The sequence below is a fragment of the Microtus oregoni genome, unplaced genomic scaffold (assembly GCF_018167655.1).
Source record: "Microtus oregoni isolate MIOR12 unplaced genomic scaffold, Mior012 000000F_ref0000247, whole genome shotgun sequence".
Classification (NCBI taxonomy): Eukaryota; Metazoa; Chordata; class Mammalia; order Rodentia; family Cricetidae; genus Microtus; species Microtus oregoni.
The window spans coordinates 11430678-11446918 of NW_024543059.1; the positions used below are offsets into that span (position 1 = coordinate 11430678).

Genomic DNA, 16241 nt, shown 5'->3' on the forward strand with positions numbered 1-16241 from the left:
AGTCAGACATGGAAGGCAACTTAAGGAGAGAATCACTCAGATGGGGAGAGTGGGGGAGAGGCAGCCTGGCAGAATGGTCACCATAAGAATGGCACCGTGTGCATCATTTCTGTAACCAACACCCCTAGCATGAGTCCCAGGAGGAAGGTGGCAGGAGTTAGGAGAGGCTCACTGAAGCAAAGGGACAGAGCGTCACACTTCAGCAAGTTAGAGCTAATTCAGAAGGAGGGCTGTTGGCTCCTGAACTGGCCTGGGGAGAGGGGAGAACTCCCTCGGGCAGACTCTGACGTACTGGGGGGGGGGGGGGTGTTGTTAAAAATGAACATAAGAGACCTTCCTCTGAGTCACTTTTCAAGAGGGAGGAATCTGCTATCATCTGGAGGATGGGCTTACCTTGCTTGGCATTTTGGCTTGCAAGTTTCTCAGTCTCAGCCTGGGGAGGCCTCCTCATCTGCAGAAACCTGGGCCTCTGGTTTCACACCTACGTGGCTGACACTGGGGGGAGGGGCTTCCTCCTTGACCTCAGTTCCGTTCTGACATCACCCCTTCCCACTCCGGTTTCCTTTCCTTTCCCTAGCCCTGCCTGGTCGGCTGCTTCACACTCTTCTGCAGCCGGGAGGACATCAGCCAGAGAACTTCTTCCTCCTAACCTCGACTGCAGGGTGGCCCCAGCCCACTTGTCCTCTGGCTTTCTGCCTGCCTCCTTCCAGGCAGCTCTTCACCTGTCATCCGAGGGGCCAGGGTCCTCCACACCCAGCACACGGCAGCCCCTCCCTCACACCACTCCCAGCCAGTTGCCCAGGACAAAGCTCAGCATCCCTTAGGCACAGACCGCATGGCAGGTCCTCCTAGAACAAGACACCATGATGTCTCCCTGCTTCCTCCTGTCATCCCTGCCCCCTCCTAACTGACTGAGCAATTGTTCCCTGTCTCTCTCTCTCTCTCTCTCTCTCTCTCTCTCTCTCTCTCTGTTGTCCTTTCACTCCAAGCCTTTGTAAAAAAACAAACTGGGTTTAGTCACACAGTTCATTAAAACTTGCCAGCCATGGTCCACGCACCTAGAGTTAAAATGTGTTTCTTCCCATGGTTTCAGGCTCATTCCATGCTTCTTTGGACATGATTCCTCAGTCTCACTGGCTTCCCTTTACTTCTTGAACATTCTCTTTTCCGTCTTCTGGCTATGACTTAGCCATTCCCTGGCTGGAATATGACCCCCTGCTCTTCACATGGCTGACAGCTCTCAACCCGTGTCATCTGTGAGATCTTTCCAGCAGCTAAGAAAGAGGTCTGTCTGATCTTCCTGTACCCCTCGTTTCTCCTTTACCACGTGCTGTTTCTTCTATTGATTTCCTCTTTTTTCATCTCTTTCACTGGAACTTGGCTTGACTGTGGGCAGACCCCTATGCCCGTACTTGTGAGCATCATCTCCGTGAGGGCGGATTTGAACCAAGCTGCCTAAGCAGATCAGCTGACTCCCATTTGGGGACAGTGTGAAGTCAGAATGGGGGAGACTTTACCAGGATGTTTTGTGCCACGTTTACTAAGTGTGCAGAAGTGACGGTAACTTGCCTAGCCAGCTTTGGGCTCTGCGGGTTTCATCTTTCTGGGTATATGGATGTGAGTCTCTCATGGTGATGGATCTGTCATCCTGTTTCCAATGACTACGCAGATCCTTCTTCACGCGTTTTTCCATGGAACCCCCAACCCTATCCCATAAATACTGTCCTCATGTTTTTCCTAGTAGACAATGGGACTAAGAGTATCATCCACTCCCACTGCCATCATGATGAAGCATGTCTAAACAGAAAGAGTGGGTGTGGAGTAGAATCCTGCTCTAAGTTTCTCTCTTCTGTTTGACCTCTTGGCAAACTGACTGAAAAGCGGATTCTGGGAGTGGATTCACTTTCCCGCCCCCTGGGAAGGTACACTAACACCACACTAAATTCAGAACTTGTGTGTGTGTGCTCTATGGGCTTCCTGTCTGGGCAGTTCAGTGCTTTGTTTCAAACCAAAGTTCAAGGGCTGACTCAGCTTTCTCAAGAACAAACCACTTCCCTTTATCAACATTGGTCCCCCTTCATTGTTGGTGGCCAGTGCCCAAAGAACACAAACTTGGGCCAAGTCTGGGTGTGCCTTGGGATGTCTTAATGGCTATACAGTCACTGCCCGTGTGTCCTGGACCTGAGCCAGGGCTTCCCCTTCTGATGCCACAGCCTTGGTTTCCCTTTCACTCAGGGATGAGGTAGCAGGTCTCAATACAAGTTATTGAAGCTGGCTACCAGGGTGAGATGTTCAACTCCTTTTGTTCCCAAACCTGTGAGGTTCCCGTGGCATCTGTAGTTTACACCATCAAATGTGACAGGATAGAGTGGAGCCCGGGTGAGATGGGAGTGGATGCTCTGGAGGCCCGGGTCTTGCTGTTATGACCCAGGGCAGGATGGATGGCAGGCGATGGTGATGATGATGGTTTATGGTCCTCACTCATGATGATAGTGTTGATCTTAATGGTAGTAATAGTGATAACGGTAATAATGGTAATGACTAGGATGGTGCTGATGGTTGTACTAGTAATGGCTTTGACTGTGGTAACTATAGATGATTATGATGATGATAATGGTGGTGATTGTGGCGATGGTGGTGATGGCAATAACTGTGATGGTGATAACAGTGATTACAGTGATGATGATGATGACAGTAGTGGTTGTAATGATGTTGATGATGGTAGTGGTCATGTTATGAGGATGATGGCAATAATTGTGATTGTCATAGTGATGGTAATTAGTGTGATGATATTGACAATGATTGTGAAGTGATGGTAATAGTAACGATTGTAAGGGTGATGGCTGTAGTAGTAACGATGGTGGTGGGTGATAATGGGGATAGTAATTGTGGTATTATGAGTAGTCATGGCCCCCATAGGCTCATATATTTGAATGCTTGGTCATTAGACAGTAGTGCTACTTGACATGGATTAGGAGGTGTGGCCTTGTTGGAATACGTGTGGCCTATTGGAGAAAATTTGTCACTGAGGGTAGCCTTTGGAGTTTCAAATGCTCAAGACAGGCCCAGCAATCAGTCAAAATCTCTCTCTCTCTCTCTCTCTCTCTCCCTCCCTCCCTCTCCCCCTCTCCCTCTCACTCTCACTCTCTCTCCCTCTTTCTCCTGCTGCCTGTGAATCCAGAGGCAGAACTCTCATCTCCTCTCCAGCACCATATGTGCCTGCTTGCCAACATGCGTCATGCCAAGATGACAATGGTCTAAACCTCTGAGTTGAGACTATAAGCCAGCCCCAATTAAATATTTTCCCTTATAAGAGTTGCCATGGTTAGGGTATCTCTTTAGAGGAACAGAACATTTACAAAGACAGTGAGGATGGTGGTGGTTAAGGTGATGGCAGTGGTTGTAACAGTGATGATGATGGTGATGATGATGATGATGATGACGACGACGACGATGATGACAATGATACCCGTGAAAGCTTCTTTTCTGAAGAGCCGAACTGAGCTAGGTTTTATGGTCTTTGCAGTCTCTTGTACTACTAGCCCCACATTTGAGTGAAGCACACCATGGTGGTCACTCTGGAACATAAACTAGCCCGGCTCGCATGCATAGTTCAGTCCCCAACACTACTCAGCTTTCTTGCCTGTACATGGTTATCACGCTGTGCTCTCCACAAAGAGAGCCCTCAGTCTTATTTGCCAGCATCATGCCTACCCTCCATTTCCCTCTGGAACTCTTCATTCAGGTCAGGACCTCAACAGCAGGCCAACTCTTGGCTCTCCTGGTGAGCCCCTGACATTTCATTGTGGGATTTTAGTAGATTCTATGGGTTATGGCTCTCCATGTCTCCCTCGCCCCTGCTGGGTGACAGGTACTTTGGAACAGAACATTCACTGAGGCAATGGGGACTCAACACAGGGTGTTAAGGTTGGTAAACCAAGGATTCAGATCATGCCCATGTTTTTTCCCTGCCTGTGGTTCCAAAGCCTCAGCAGCCCATCTTTCTAACGCAGTATCCTGCTGTGTGGCCTCATGGAATGGAGGGGCAGGGCTGTCAACGTTCTTCCTCTCTTCTCTACCCTCACCCCCTTAGCTTTATACAAGTAGGATCTACTGACACCCTTCAGATCTTCCTGTGGGAAGAAACAGAAAGCACACACCCTCTACACACTCAGGACAGAGGACAGAGGTCTATGCATGCATGCTATAGGCACCAAGGGAGCCCTCAAGCTGCTGACCTGAGAGGATGTGGCTTTGGTTTCTGGCTCCTGTGAGGGAAGAGTCACATCTCTGTTAGAAGGCTGTGATGGTCTGAATAAGAATAGCCCCCAAAGGCTCATGCATTTGAATGATTCATCATCAGGGAGCTGTACTACTGGAAAAGGATTAGGAGGTGTGGCCTTGCTGGATGTGTGCCACTGGGTGTCTTAGTTGGGGTTTCTATTGCTGTGAACAGACAACATGACCACAGCACCTTTTATAAAGAAAAAGCATTTAATTGGGGTGACTTACATTTTCAGAGGGTTATAGTCCATTATCATCATGGTAGGACAGGGTAGCATGCATGCACACATGGTGCGGGAGAAGGAGCTGGAAATCCTACATCAGGGCTTACAGGCAACAGGAAGTGGTCTGTCTTACTGGGTGTAGCTTGAGCACAAGAAACCCGAAAGCCCACACACACACACAGTAACACACTTCCTCCAACAAGGCTATGCCTCCTGTTAGTGCCATTTCCTTTCAAACCACCACATTGGAGGTAGGCTTTGAGGTTTCAAAAGCTTCTCTCTCTCTCTCTCTCTCTCTCTCTCTCTCTCTCTCTCTCCCTCCCTCTCTCTCTCTCTCTCTCTCTCTTTCTCCTCACCCCTCTCTCCTCTCCTCTCTGCTTGTAGATCAGAATGTAACTCTCAGCTACTCTCCAGCACCATGAGTATCTGCTGCCATGCTCTCTGCCATGCTGATAAACGATTAAGCCTCTGAACATGCAGGTCCCTCGCATGTGCCTTACCAAGACCCATGGTGTCCCTTCACAGCAGTAGAACAGTGACTGAGACAGGGACCAGCTGTCTGTGAGGCAGCATCCTCTGAGAAGGGCAGCTTTACCTCACCCCCCCCCCCAGCCAGCCTCCTCTGGGTGCTGACAAGGAAAACCGCTGCCTCTTCCAGCTTTCTGTCTGGTTTTTGGATCACTCATATGTTCCCCAAGAGGGTCTTGTCTGATACTGTGCAGTGTGGTTGTGCCTGGTTTTCTCCAGGGACCTTGTGGAAGAAGTCAGCTAGCTGCTTCTGCTCAAGTCTGAGATGACCAGGGCCACGAAGTCAGCTTGTGAGGTGTGCAGTAGGTGCTGCTCTGTGCCAGGCACTGGGCTCGACTGTGTGAGCCTCAATCACATGTCTGCAGGCTGTGTACAGTATGGGAGAGACTGCAAACCCCCAATGGGAAGCAGGATGCAGACACAGTGCTCTTAGGAGGACTCTGACCTTGCCTAGTTCTAGAATCCGGCTCTGCTGTTGTCAGCAATCCGACTGCATTCAGACCCAGGAAGACTGCAGACTTCACATTCCCAGGACCTGAGGGCTGTGCGTGCCTACAAAAGGGACTTCTGCTTGCCTTATCTTGTCCTTGGGGACTGTCACGTCCAGGCGAGGTCTGTTTGTCTTTCTGATAGCTTCTCTATCACCCACTTCTTTCTCTTCTGTGAGAGCAACACCTGGCTACCTCCTTTGTATACCTTTGTGTTGTGTGAATGAATAGAGAGAAAAAACAAGCGGTCTCCAGAGAGATAAGCTTGAAACCGTGGCTCTAAGATCACAGTTCTTGTCCCCTCTTTACCACCAAAGCTGTCTGGTCTTGGAGAACTTAATTCTTTTGCATCCTGGTATTGCCATATGTAAACAGTGAAGCCACCTATCCAGACCCTGCTGGGCTGCATTACAGGGTGTCCATGAAAGTGCGTTGGAAACCGTGCCACAACATGAAAGTAGTGGCAGATCAATACGTGCTCATAAATAATGCATACAGATTTATCATTTTATTTCACCTCCTTCCTGAGAGTTTATTTGATCTATTTTACAATGTCAAACAGAGGTTAAAATTGTATGTGAATTAAGTCCATGATGCATTGTTGCTGCACGCTTCAGTGAGACAGTTACTCCAGAGTGTTAGCATCCAGCCCAGTCATGCCCAAGGCAAGAAAGAGAGGAGGGAGGGAAGGAAGGAGGGAGGGAGAGAGGGAGGGAGGGAGGGAAGAGGAGGGAGAAGGGGAAGGGAAGGGAAGAGAAGGAAGAAAGGAAGAAAGAAACACAACTCTTAAGGTGTTCTCACAATCTGATTTGTATCTACTAAATTAGAAGAAGCATTGGCTGTTATTGAATGACCCAAGGGCAGCGCCCTCTCTGTTTCAAGGGGAAGCAGACAGAAGTGAGAGCTTAACTGCTCCCCATCACTCTTTCTCTCCCCCCCCCCACTGTTGCTGGCCGCAGCACCCCACTCTGAGGTCCTGCTGACTTCTCAGCAGCTGGCCACCCATTCCCTCTTCCTCCTCCTGCTGACTTCCTTGTCCAAATGTTTTTGCAGGTGGTTAAACTGAAGGGCCAAGTGCTGTCGGTCATGTATCGGTTCCGCACCAAGAACCGGGAGTGGCTGTTGATCCGTACCAGCAGCTTCACCTTCCAGAACCCCTATTCCGATGAGATTGAGTATGTCATCTGCACCAACACCAATGTCAAGTACGTGCTCCGTCCCCTCTTGGGCTGATTATTCACGTATGAGTCGCATCCTGACCGGCTTTGTTGGAGGCTCCCTCCCCCCCCGTCCCCCCCCCCCCCCGCAGGCTGTAGCTGCAGCCTGAAACCCCTGCAGGGCGGAGGAGGAAAAAAAGGGGAGACTCTGGGTTCCTGTGACTGTGGGGTGCATGCATCCATTCCGTATTCAGGCCAAGAGCTCTGCCTGTGCCTGCCTCCACATGCTATGGTGCTAGCCACTCCTGGTCCTGCTGATGCTAATGAGTAGAAGCTTTTGGAAGCTCTGGCCAAGGCCAGGCAGCCTGTTGTATCAGGGAGCACTACCACATAAGCCCGGAAGCCCCCCTCGCTGTTCCGGGCCCAGGACCCCTGCTTCTGTACACATTCCCTATCCCTGGAGTTGGCAGGTAGACCTGAGTTCTCTCTTGACTCTGCTGGTTCCTAGCTTTATGAGCTCGCATAAATCGCTTCCTCTTTCCCCCTTCACTTCCTCGTCTGTGACATGGAGTGATTTTCCTCTTTTTCTCTGTGTAACTTTAGAGCTCACAGGTTTGGCCAGGCTCTGACTCAGCTACCTGGTGCTGGGATCACACGAACAATGCTGAACCTGGATCGTTTACAGGCATGCTTGGGGTAGCAAGCACAGCTTGTCATGCTCCACTGACTATGTCATCTCCCCAACCCATGCCCCCTCCTTTCCAGAGTTAAGCTTAGATCTGTGGGACAGACTTGTGGACACGGTGTCTCCTATATGCTCTAGGGAACATGCCTCCTCAGATCAAATATAGAAGAAATACAGATGAAGCTGATTTTAGATACTTCCATTTATATACTATTTTGAGACTTTTATTTTTTTTGGAGAGATGGTTTACTTTGTAGCCCTGGTTAACCTAGAACTCACTATATAGACAAAGCTGGCCTGGAAGTCTCAGAGGTCTACCTGCTTCTCCGTTTTCCATAATTTGACTTTACTGTATTGTGAAAGCGCTGCACGTTTAAGGGAAACCACGCTTTGAACTTGAATCTGCTCCTCCCCTGTGCTAGCAATGTGCTGAAGAGAAAGCTCCCAGGATGCTAAGCTGTGGCAGTGCGCGGCAGCTCCATGTAGCCACACACGTATGAGAAAAAAAACAGCCATCACTCTCCGTGTGTTGCTAAGCTTGGTGCTGTGAGTTAGGGGCACTGGTGCTTGTTTTCAATACCACACCCATGCTGGATTCATCAGGTGTGACCCTGGTGTGAGCTAGGGGGCAACCGTACCCAGCAAGGAACCATGTGGACACAAAGGTGTCCCAGTGAATTAAAGCACATGGAAGCCACGTCTAGGGTGACAAAGAATGTATAATGAGACTGGCATACTGTCCTTGTGTCTGCCACTCACGGTCACTGGACCTCCCAAACTCCATTTCCCAGGTTCAGTCGGGGATGGTCCTGAGCCCACGGCCTTCTTGGCCTCATCTCCTGAAGCAGGGGATCCTACTAAGAAGGTGCCTGACCCTCCATCAGAGCATTCATTTCCACCAGGCCTTGCCGGGCCATTGCTACCATTCAGCTCATCCCAGCCCCTTGCACCCTGGCTCTCATGCTGGTCCGGCAGCTGCCGCACGCCATCCAGAGCACACAACTCTTGCTCCCAGGAACTCCCCCCCAACTGTCTGCTGGACCAGCTCTCGTTCGAGACATTTTCTCCCTTTCTGTACTTGGTACAGCTGGGTTCTTCTTCTACCCCATCTGCTGGTCAAACCTGTAAATGGAACAGAAGAAAGATGAGAAGCCGTGGATCCAGATGGGCAAAAAGATGATCTTATCTCAATTTTCTATGTCCTCTTCTGTCTTGGGTTTTTGATCGAAATGAGGGAATCCCATTTCTCCCCATCAATGCCACAGTGTGGTAGAGGGGTGCTCTTTACCTGGGAACCAGAAAGGCACCCTTGAGTGACACACCCGTATCTGATTCTAGGTCTCATGAAGCTAAGGAAGGCTGACAGATAGGAGCAGGAGGGCCCAGGTGCTGCTGAGTTCCAGGTGTAGAGTGACAGGCTTCTTGGGTACCCACAATCTGAGGGCTCGAGGTCCTTGCCAGAGAGAGGGATAAGAGGTACGGTGCCAGCCCTGACCTGCTTAGCACCTGTGTGAGCCAGATCTCCGCCGTTAGGCTTGTCTCTCCCAATATGGCCTCACACCTGCCAATTCAGGCTGCCAAGAAGTCATAGAAATAGACAAACACGCCAACTGCTCAGAGTCCTGCACACTGTTCCAGAATCTCCCCGCTTTGGATGCCAACAGGTTGGCTGGTTGTTAGGGAAAGCCACCTCCTCTCTGGATTCTGCCTCCTTCTCTGGCCCTCATCCCTTTTCGTTCCTTCGTAACTCATGGTTGTGTGCACAGGCCTATACAGAGCAGGGGCCCTGAGGCTGCCTACTCCCTATGGGTGACGCTGCTCCCTGGGCTTTGAGAATGCCATCTGCACCACACTGTCAACCCTAAGTCCTCCCTGTTGATGAAGCTTGTTCCTCTCTCACGTCAGAGCCACCCCATCTACAGTAGCAGCCCTGAGTCTTGGCCGGGCACCCAGCAGCCTTCTAGATTTGGATGAGAAGAACAGACTGACGCTCCTTGTCTGGAGGGGAGGTTCGGCACCTTTAAGTGTTCATCATTCTCCTCTTCCAGTGTTTGTTAACCTTCTGCTGTCAGAGTCACAACTAATGAAGCTGGATCTTCCTGATCACCATGACCAGACATGGCCTGTGCAAGTCAAGATGGCTACATCACTGTTCTTAAGGGGAACCTGGTCCCAGGAAACCTAAGGCTCAGGCTTCAAAACCATGAGAACATGGGGGAGACAGTTGACAGTGGATAGTTACAGAAGAAGAAGACAAACCAGTCCCCCAGGGCCTGCGGAAACACCCCCGGGAGGCAGCCTTGTCATGAGGCCCAGAAGCAAAGTCACTCCCCTCTGCAAGCCAGCCCCACTTGAGAGGGTTGGCCTTCTTTTCCGAAAGCCAGGCAGTTTTGAAAAGAAAGAAAAGCATTTCGTTCAGGGGTGGACTATCTTGCCTCCTCAGGCCGCTCATTCTCAGTAGCTCCTGGAGGATGCGCAGATCAGAAAGCCCCTGAGATTGATACCTGTAGCATCAAGAGCAGCAGCAGTTTTCTAAGGTAGGTGAGGTGTTCAGTAGTAAGGCTGCAAAGCTCACTGCAGACGGTAGAGGGCAGTGCTAGCCACACGTGCGAATAGACGAGCTTTCTTGAATTTGTGAGGTCAGCCTTGCCAGCTGTAGGGCAGCTAATTAGGAATGATCCTCCAATGCCCCGTGCTTTGTGGGAGGAGCGGGGAGTTGCTTGCCCGGTAACCTTCAGCTGAGAGCATCCAAAAGCAACTTCCTGAAGAAGTTAAGCAAGCGCTGGGTGTTTAGCATTTATGCTAAGCTGCTGAAAAGGCTCTTTGTCACCTCTGACTTCTTCCTGGCCCAGAAAAACAGGCTGATGCAACACACTGACTGGGTACACATCTCCGAACAGTGCCAGGTCTTGGTGTTAGGGAGCAGATACTCTGAAAGACCAGTCGTAGGCTAACTAGGTGCCAATCATGTCCATCTTTTTCACATTGGCTCAGCCTAGCTCCTGAACTTTCATTTCCTACCTTTCTTCAGGGAACTCACATGCAATTCTCCTTAGGCCAAGCCTCTGTTATTAAAATAGCACAATCTGGGGTGGTCTCAGGTTTTCAGGACACAGGTTCCTAGTGTGTGTATACATGCACATGAACATGTGTGCACTCGTGTGTGTAGATGCCTGGGTACAGATGTATGTGTCCTTATGTGTGCATGAATCTATGCATGTGTGCAGGTATATACAGCTATGTGAGTACGAACACGGGTTCTTAAAGTCCCACTAGGCCCAAGGTTCAGCTAGCCAATAATCACACATACTCGGCTCCTTCTGTAGCAGTTACCTTCTTGGTAGTAGGTGGAGAATAGATTGTATGCAATCTCTGAAGGAGTTAGAATATAAACTGTAACCCCAGAGCCTAAGGAGCAGGGCCAGGAGTGTGTGCTGGGAGCAAAGACACCGTCCTCTTTTGTCTTCCCTGCTGGAGCTGTCTTTCTGCAAACCAGGCAACAACTGCCGGTCAGTGAGGGGCTGAGGCTCTTCCCATCATAGGCTCTGAACCTTTCCTTACCCTTGGAGGAGAACATGAGAACCAGAGCTGCAGGTGCTGCCTGGGATCCTAGCCCATGTCCTTCTCTGCCGCTGTAGAGGCCTTGGTGGCCTCTCAGGGGACAGTCACCTTCATCGGGCTGCTGTCGAGCCAACCCACAAGGTCAAGGGGCACTTTCTCTGAACTGATACAGGGTCATATCATTTCCTATCCAGATTGAGTCAATGCCAGGTGTCCAGAGTCCCCCCAGGAGCCCTGGGACGTGGAGGGTGTTTATTCTGGGCTGGGCAGAGGGGAAAGTACAAGGTCCACAGCCCTGCCAAACTGAATTAGAATCCCTTCTGTGCCACGTTCTGTCTGGGGACACCAATTAAACTGGCCGAGCCTCATCTCCTCTATCTGATAATTGATTGTCTTATACCGTAAAGATGTAAAGTGTTGGCGGAGTACTGGTGATCTGACTTACGTTCTGATATTAGCAGCCTGCCAGTGAGCCATCATACTTCCCCGAGATGCAGGGAACAGGAAACAAAGTAGATAATGGAGTAAGAACAAGGAAGTGCGGTGATGCTTCTTTTATAGTTAAGATTATATTGATTCTTTTTAAAAAATTGAAAGGGTCTCGTGTTGCCTGGACTGGCCTTGAATATGACCTTGAATTGCTGATTCTCCTGCAGATTCTGGGATTACAGGCATGGGTCTCCATAACTGCCTGTGTGTGGCACTGGGAATTGAACTCCCAGTTTCATGCATGCTAGGCAAGTGCTCTACCAACTCTGTTGCATCCTAACCCTCTTTTAAAATTTTTTGAAATCTCAATTTGTTTTGAAAATTACTCTTGGTGCTCCATTCTGCTGATGGGCTTCCACTGCCTGGGGAACATCACACACTTCTAGTCCCATCCTTGCCTTTGCTCCTAGGCTCTTGTACCATCCTGAGATGGCAAATCCTTCACTTCCTTAGAACCCCAGTCTTTTCCTCTGTCTTCCCCTGGCACTCAGTTCCACCAGAGCAAGAATCTGGGGGTTTCTGAATGAATCATCAGAACTGGTCTTTGGCTATGGGGGTTTGCTTTGCCTTAGCCTAGTTCACTGAATGGACATCTCAGTTTGATTCCGTAGCAGCTGCTCAGCAGGTTCTCCAGCAGAGCCTCTTCCCTGGGGTCTCCAGAACTGAGTTCCTTGCTCTCTACCTTGCTTGTAGCATCTGAGTTAGGGGCTTCACTGTTCCCTGAAAGCAATTCTGTCTCCCTACTTTAAAACTTGAAAGTGCTGGGTGTTTCCCAGCACTCCAACATGACAGCCTGGCAGAGCAGGAGGTGCCAACCGCCTCGAGAACCAACCCTGAAGTCAGACCCTGCTCTGCTGTAGCCGAACATCTCTGACCTACCCCGAGCCTTCAGCTCCAGCTTCTCGACTTTAGCATGTGGATAAAATAACCCCCATGAGAATCTGGTGCGAGGCCGGATGAAGAAGAAGACATGCACCCTGATGGCCAAGTGTGCACACTACAACCAGCGGCTTTGTTAGGGGCTGAAACCAACTGCTTTCCTGAATTTTGCTTTTAAAACAATTTTAGTACTATCCTTTTTACCTTGCATGAGACAAAAGTCATTAGATGAAACCTACTGTTTGAGCCAGGCGTGATGGCGCCTCTCTATCCTACTAGAAGTGAAAACCCTGAAGCAGGAGGATCAAGAGTTCCAGGCCAGGCCAGCAAGACCCTGTCTCCAAAATATTCGAAGGCGGAAGAGATGGCTCAGTGGAAAAACCACAGGACAATCATGAGAGCCTGAGTTAGGATCCCCAGCATCCATGTAAACAGCTCATTGTAACCCTGGAGCTGCTGGGGCCGCGACAGATAGATGCCTGGAGCTCATTGGCCAGCCAGTCTAGCCAATTGGTGGGCTCTGGGCTCAGCGAAGGATCCTGCCTCAAAGGATAAGGTGGGAACCAACTGAGGAGGACTCCTGATGCCAGCCTCTGGTTTCTACACGCGCACAGAACACACATGCGCATGCCCACACCCACACACTCTTCACCTTACCATTTTAACAGCTCATGGAGATGCCTAAGTCTGAAATGCAGGGGATGAAATAAAATAGAAGCGGAAAGACTTTTAAGGGATCTGTTGAGCATGGGCTACGAGGCGACTTTGAGGAGTGTGATTTCTGCCTCTCGGTTTCCGGTTCCCTCACACTGCCCTGACTTTATTCTTTCGCAGGCAGCTTCAACAGCAGCAGGCAGAACTGGAGGTACACCAGCGAGATGGGCTGTCGTCATACGACTTATCTCAGGTGAATTTCTGGGAAGCTCTTCTTCTCTGTTTGGCCCTATCTCGCCCCAGAATCCCCACCCTAAACTAAAGCTAAACTCGCTCCCTATATCCCAAGGCACTCTGTTCCGTCCGATCTCCGAGGTACTAATAGTATTTTCTATCCCTGGTGCCCACTGTGGCTCTTCCTTCCGGAAGTGAGCCGCAAGGAGCAGAAAGTCGGGAGAGTGCAGATGGTGAGCCGTGGTCTGCCAACACTGAGTATCTTTAGGGGACAGAGGAAAATTCCGGTGTGGCCTGTCTTCACAGGTGCAGAAGCCAGCAAGAGCGGGCTTTGGACTTGGCTTCCCTGGCTTCCCAGTATCTCTCTCACCTTTGCTCCCACACCTGTTCTGCTTTAATGTTTCTCTTCCTGTCATACTCCGTGTCTCTCCTTTCCTTCTCTCATCTCCTCTCGCCCCTCTTCTCTCCTCCTCTCTCTGGTCCTGCTTCTGACAGCTGGCCATCAGAGAAACTGACATGGGTCAGTACCTAACTTATTCCCAAATTAACCTTTAGGCTGTCTTCCTGATGTTTATAGTAGGTTGGCTCTTTTTCATTTACCACTGAAAAAGTCTCTGTGACTCTGGCATTTTTCCTATAACCCCTAATTCACACTTCCCAACCCAGGTGCCCTTGATCTTCAGGGATAAGCTACCAACCTTGCAAAAATAGTCAAGTCTTGAACACTAGCCCTTCCACCCAAAGGGAATAAGCAGGGGACAGCATGTGACTCGTGGGAAGTACCCTCTGTGCCTTATGTGTGGATTGCTATTGTGTTTTATGTGCCCACAGGTCCCTGTACCCAACCTACCTGCCAGTGTTCATGAGGCGGGGAAGTCTGTGGAAAAGGCAGATGCCATCTTCTCCCAAGAGAGAGACCCTCGTTTCGCTGAGATGTTTGCGGGCATCAGTGCATGTAAGTGGCAGGCAGTGCTACGCCGTGAGGCTGCAGGGTTACAGTTGCGTTCAGACCATCTGGAGATAGCCACCCTAGAGATAAGGGCAGGAAAAGCGACTTTTGTATGACGGCCATAGGACATAGGAAGAAGCCTGTACAGGAGTCAGGACAGAGTCTCTGTATTCCTGTCCTTGCCTCTTCCTTCCTGATCACCTGTGACACTCAGCCTCAGGCCACGGCATCTCATCCCTAAAATGTAAAAGGTCAGAGCACACAAAGTCTAATCCATTACACAATGCCTTAGTCACTAGACTTCACCACTGTAACCAAATACCCAAGAAAACAACTTAAAGGGAAAATGGTTGTTTTGACTCTCAGTTAGAAAAGAAACTTAGAAAAAAATCACCAAAATTTCAGAAGGAAAATAAAGTAAGATGGCAAGAAAACATGAATATCGAAAATGATAAGTCAAGATAATATTCAAGGACGACAGATGAGTAACCCCCAATTAACATGCTGTCACAATCCAGCATAATCAAAACAAAATGAGATGAACTATTGAGCCCTCAGGGGCGAGTGATGAAGATGCTTTCAAATTCAGTGGGGAAGTACAGTGTCACCAGAGAAAGACTTCAGAATGTCCCTGCGGGCAGAGGACAGACAGCCTGAACTGACTATAAATCTCATGAACTTTGAAATACAGAAAGGCCAAAATAATCACAAGCACAGGAAGAAACTAATTTAAAAAAAAAAAAAACCAAAGTAGAACTCAGAAAGCCTTTCCTCATTTTTAACAAATCAGGTCAATGAAAATAATAAAACAGAAAGATTTAGAAGACTAAATAATATATATACACTAATATATATTGTTTAATATGTGATATATTCATGTTTATGTATTATTAAATGACATACATTAATAACACATATGTTAATGTGTACACATGTATGATTATATGTGTAAATATACACATATAAACATATATCGGTACATGTATAAGTACTGTACTCTACCAGAGTCCCAGAGCATAGAAGAACAATGTGTCCACTATTTACCACCAAAGCACATGAGAAAAAAAGTAGCTTGCTTAAAGTCGTGCTGTGTGCAGTGGTAGCTGATTTGTCTGTCTGTCTGTCTGACTGACTGACTGTCGCTTGTTTTGTGTGGTGCTGGAGAATGTTGGGCAAGAGCTCTACCACTCAGCTAACCCTCCAGCCTCTGTGAACTGTTTATAGAAGAGGGTGGCCTGAGTCTTCGTTACCCTGTCCATTTTCACTTTCTCTCCTCCCCATTCAAGTCTTGCTCGTCATGCCCCACCCGTAAGGCCCTGTGATGAGGCTGCAGATTGAGTTCCTGCCCCTTCAGGATGCCCCATGGTTCCAATCTAACAATGGCTTGCTTTAGAGCCCCACACAGAGATGGTAGTAGGCTATTTGGCTCCTGTGTGGTCTCCTAGCCCCAGGGCCATGAGCTTAATCACCTACTTCCCATTGCTACTCCAGCTGCCCAGGAAGCTGGGCTCAGGGAGGGCACACATGCTGAATCGTCACTGTCATGCATCCAGGCTGGGTGTCCTTCCTCTTGGTGCCTTGAGAGTGACAGTATGATTGGGACATATCGGCATCATGATGCTCTAGCCCAATGGTTCTCAACCTTCCTAATACTGTGACCCTTTACTACCATTCCTCATGTTATGGTGCCCACCATAGGAAAATGATTTCGTTGCTACTTTGTAACTGAATTTGCTACTGTTATGGATCATAATGTAAATATCCGATATTCAGGATATCAGATATTGAATGTAATGTAACTATCTGATAAACCCTGTGGGCGTCAAGACCCCCAGGTTGAGAACTGCTGCTCCAGGGCCTCAGGAGCATCATGGAGCCAAGGTAGGGGTGCTCTCTGGTTGACACTTGGCTGTCTAGAGGCCACATCCTTTCCTGCTTCTCACATCACCACCGAGAGCCCCTTCCTTCCCATAAGAGCTCTAGACAAGCCTGGCTGTGACCTGAGCCCAGTCCTCTCAGCCTGTCCCTGCAGGTGACATGCTTGAGCAGTCTTACGCCTCTCTGGCAGAGCAGTGGACTTGGTGACTCAGCCTAGCCTGGGTCTGAGTG

General features: G+C 49.3%; 1 protein-coding gene across 6 annotated transcripts in view; it reads left to right on the forward strand.

The window, feature by feature from the left end:
• Arnt2 (aryl hydrocarbon receptor nuclear translocator 2) overlaps positions 1–16241 on the forward strand; it is a 143227-nt gene that overhangs the window by 108771 nt on the left and 18215 nt on the right. For all 6 annotated transcript variants that reach the window (XM_041650220.1, XM_041650175.1, XM_041650193.1 and 3 more), the window contains 3 exons: positions 6578–6729; positions 13130–13202; positions 14015–14138. In XM_041650220.1, coding sequence (XP_041506154.1) covers positions 6578–6729; positions 13130–13202; positions 14015–14138 — 349 coding nt within the window. The remainder of the gene's footprint in view (positions 1–6577; positions 6730–13129; positions 13203–14014; positions 14139–16241) is intronic.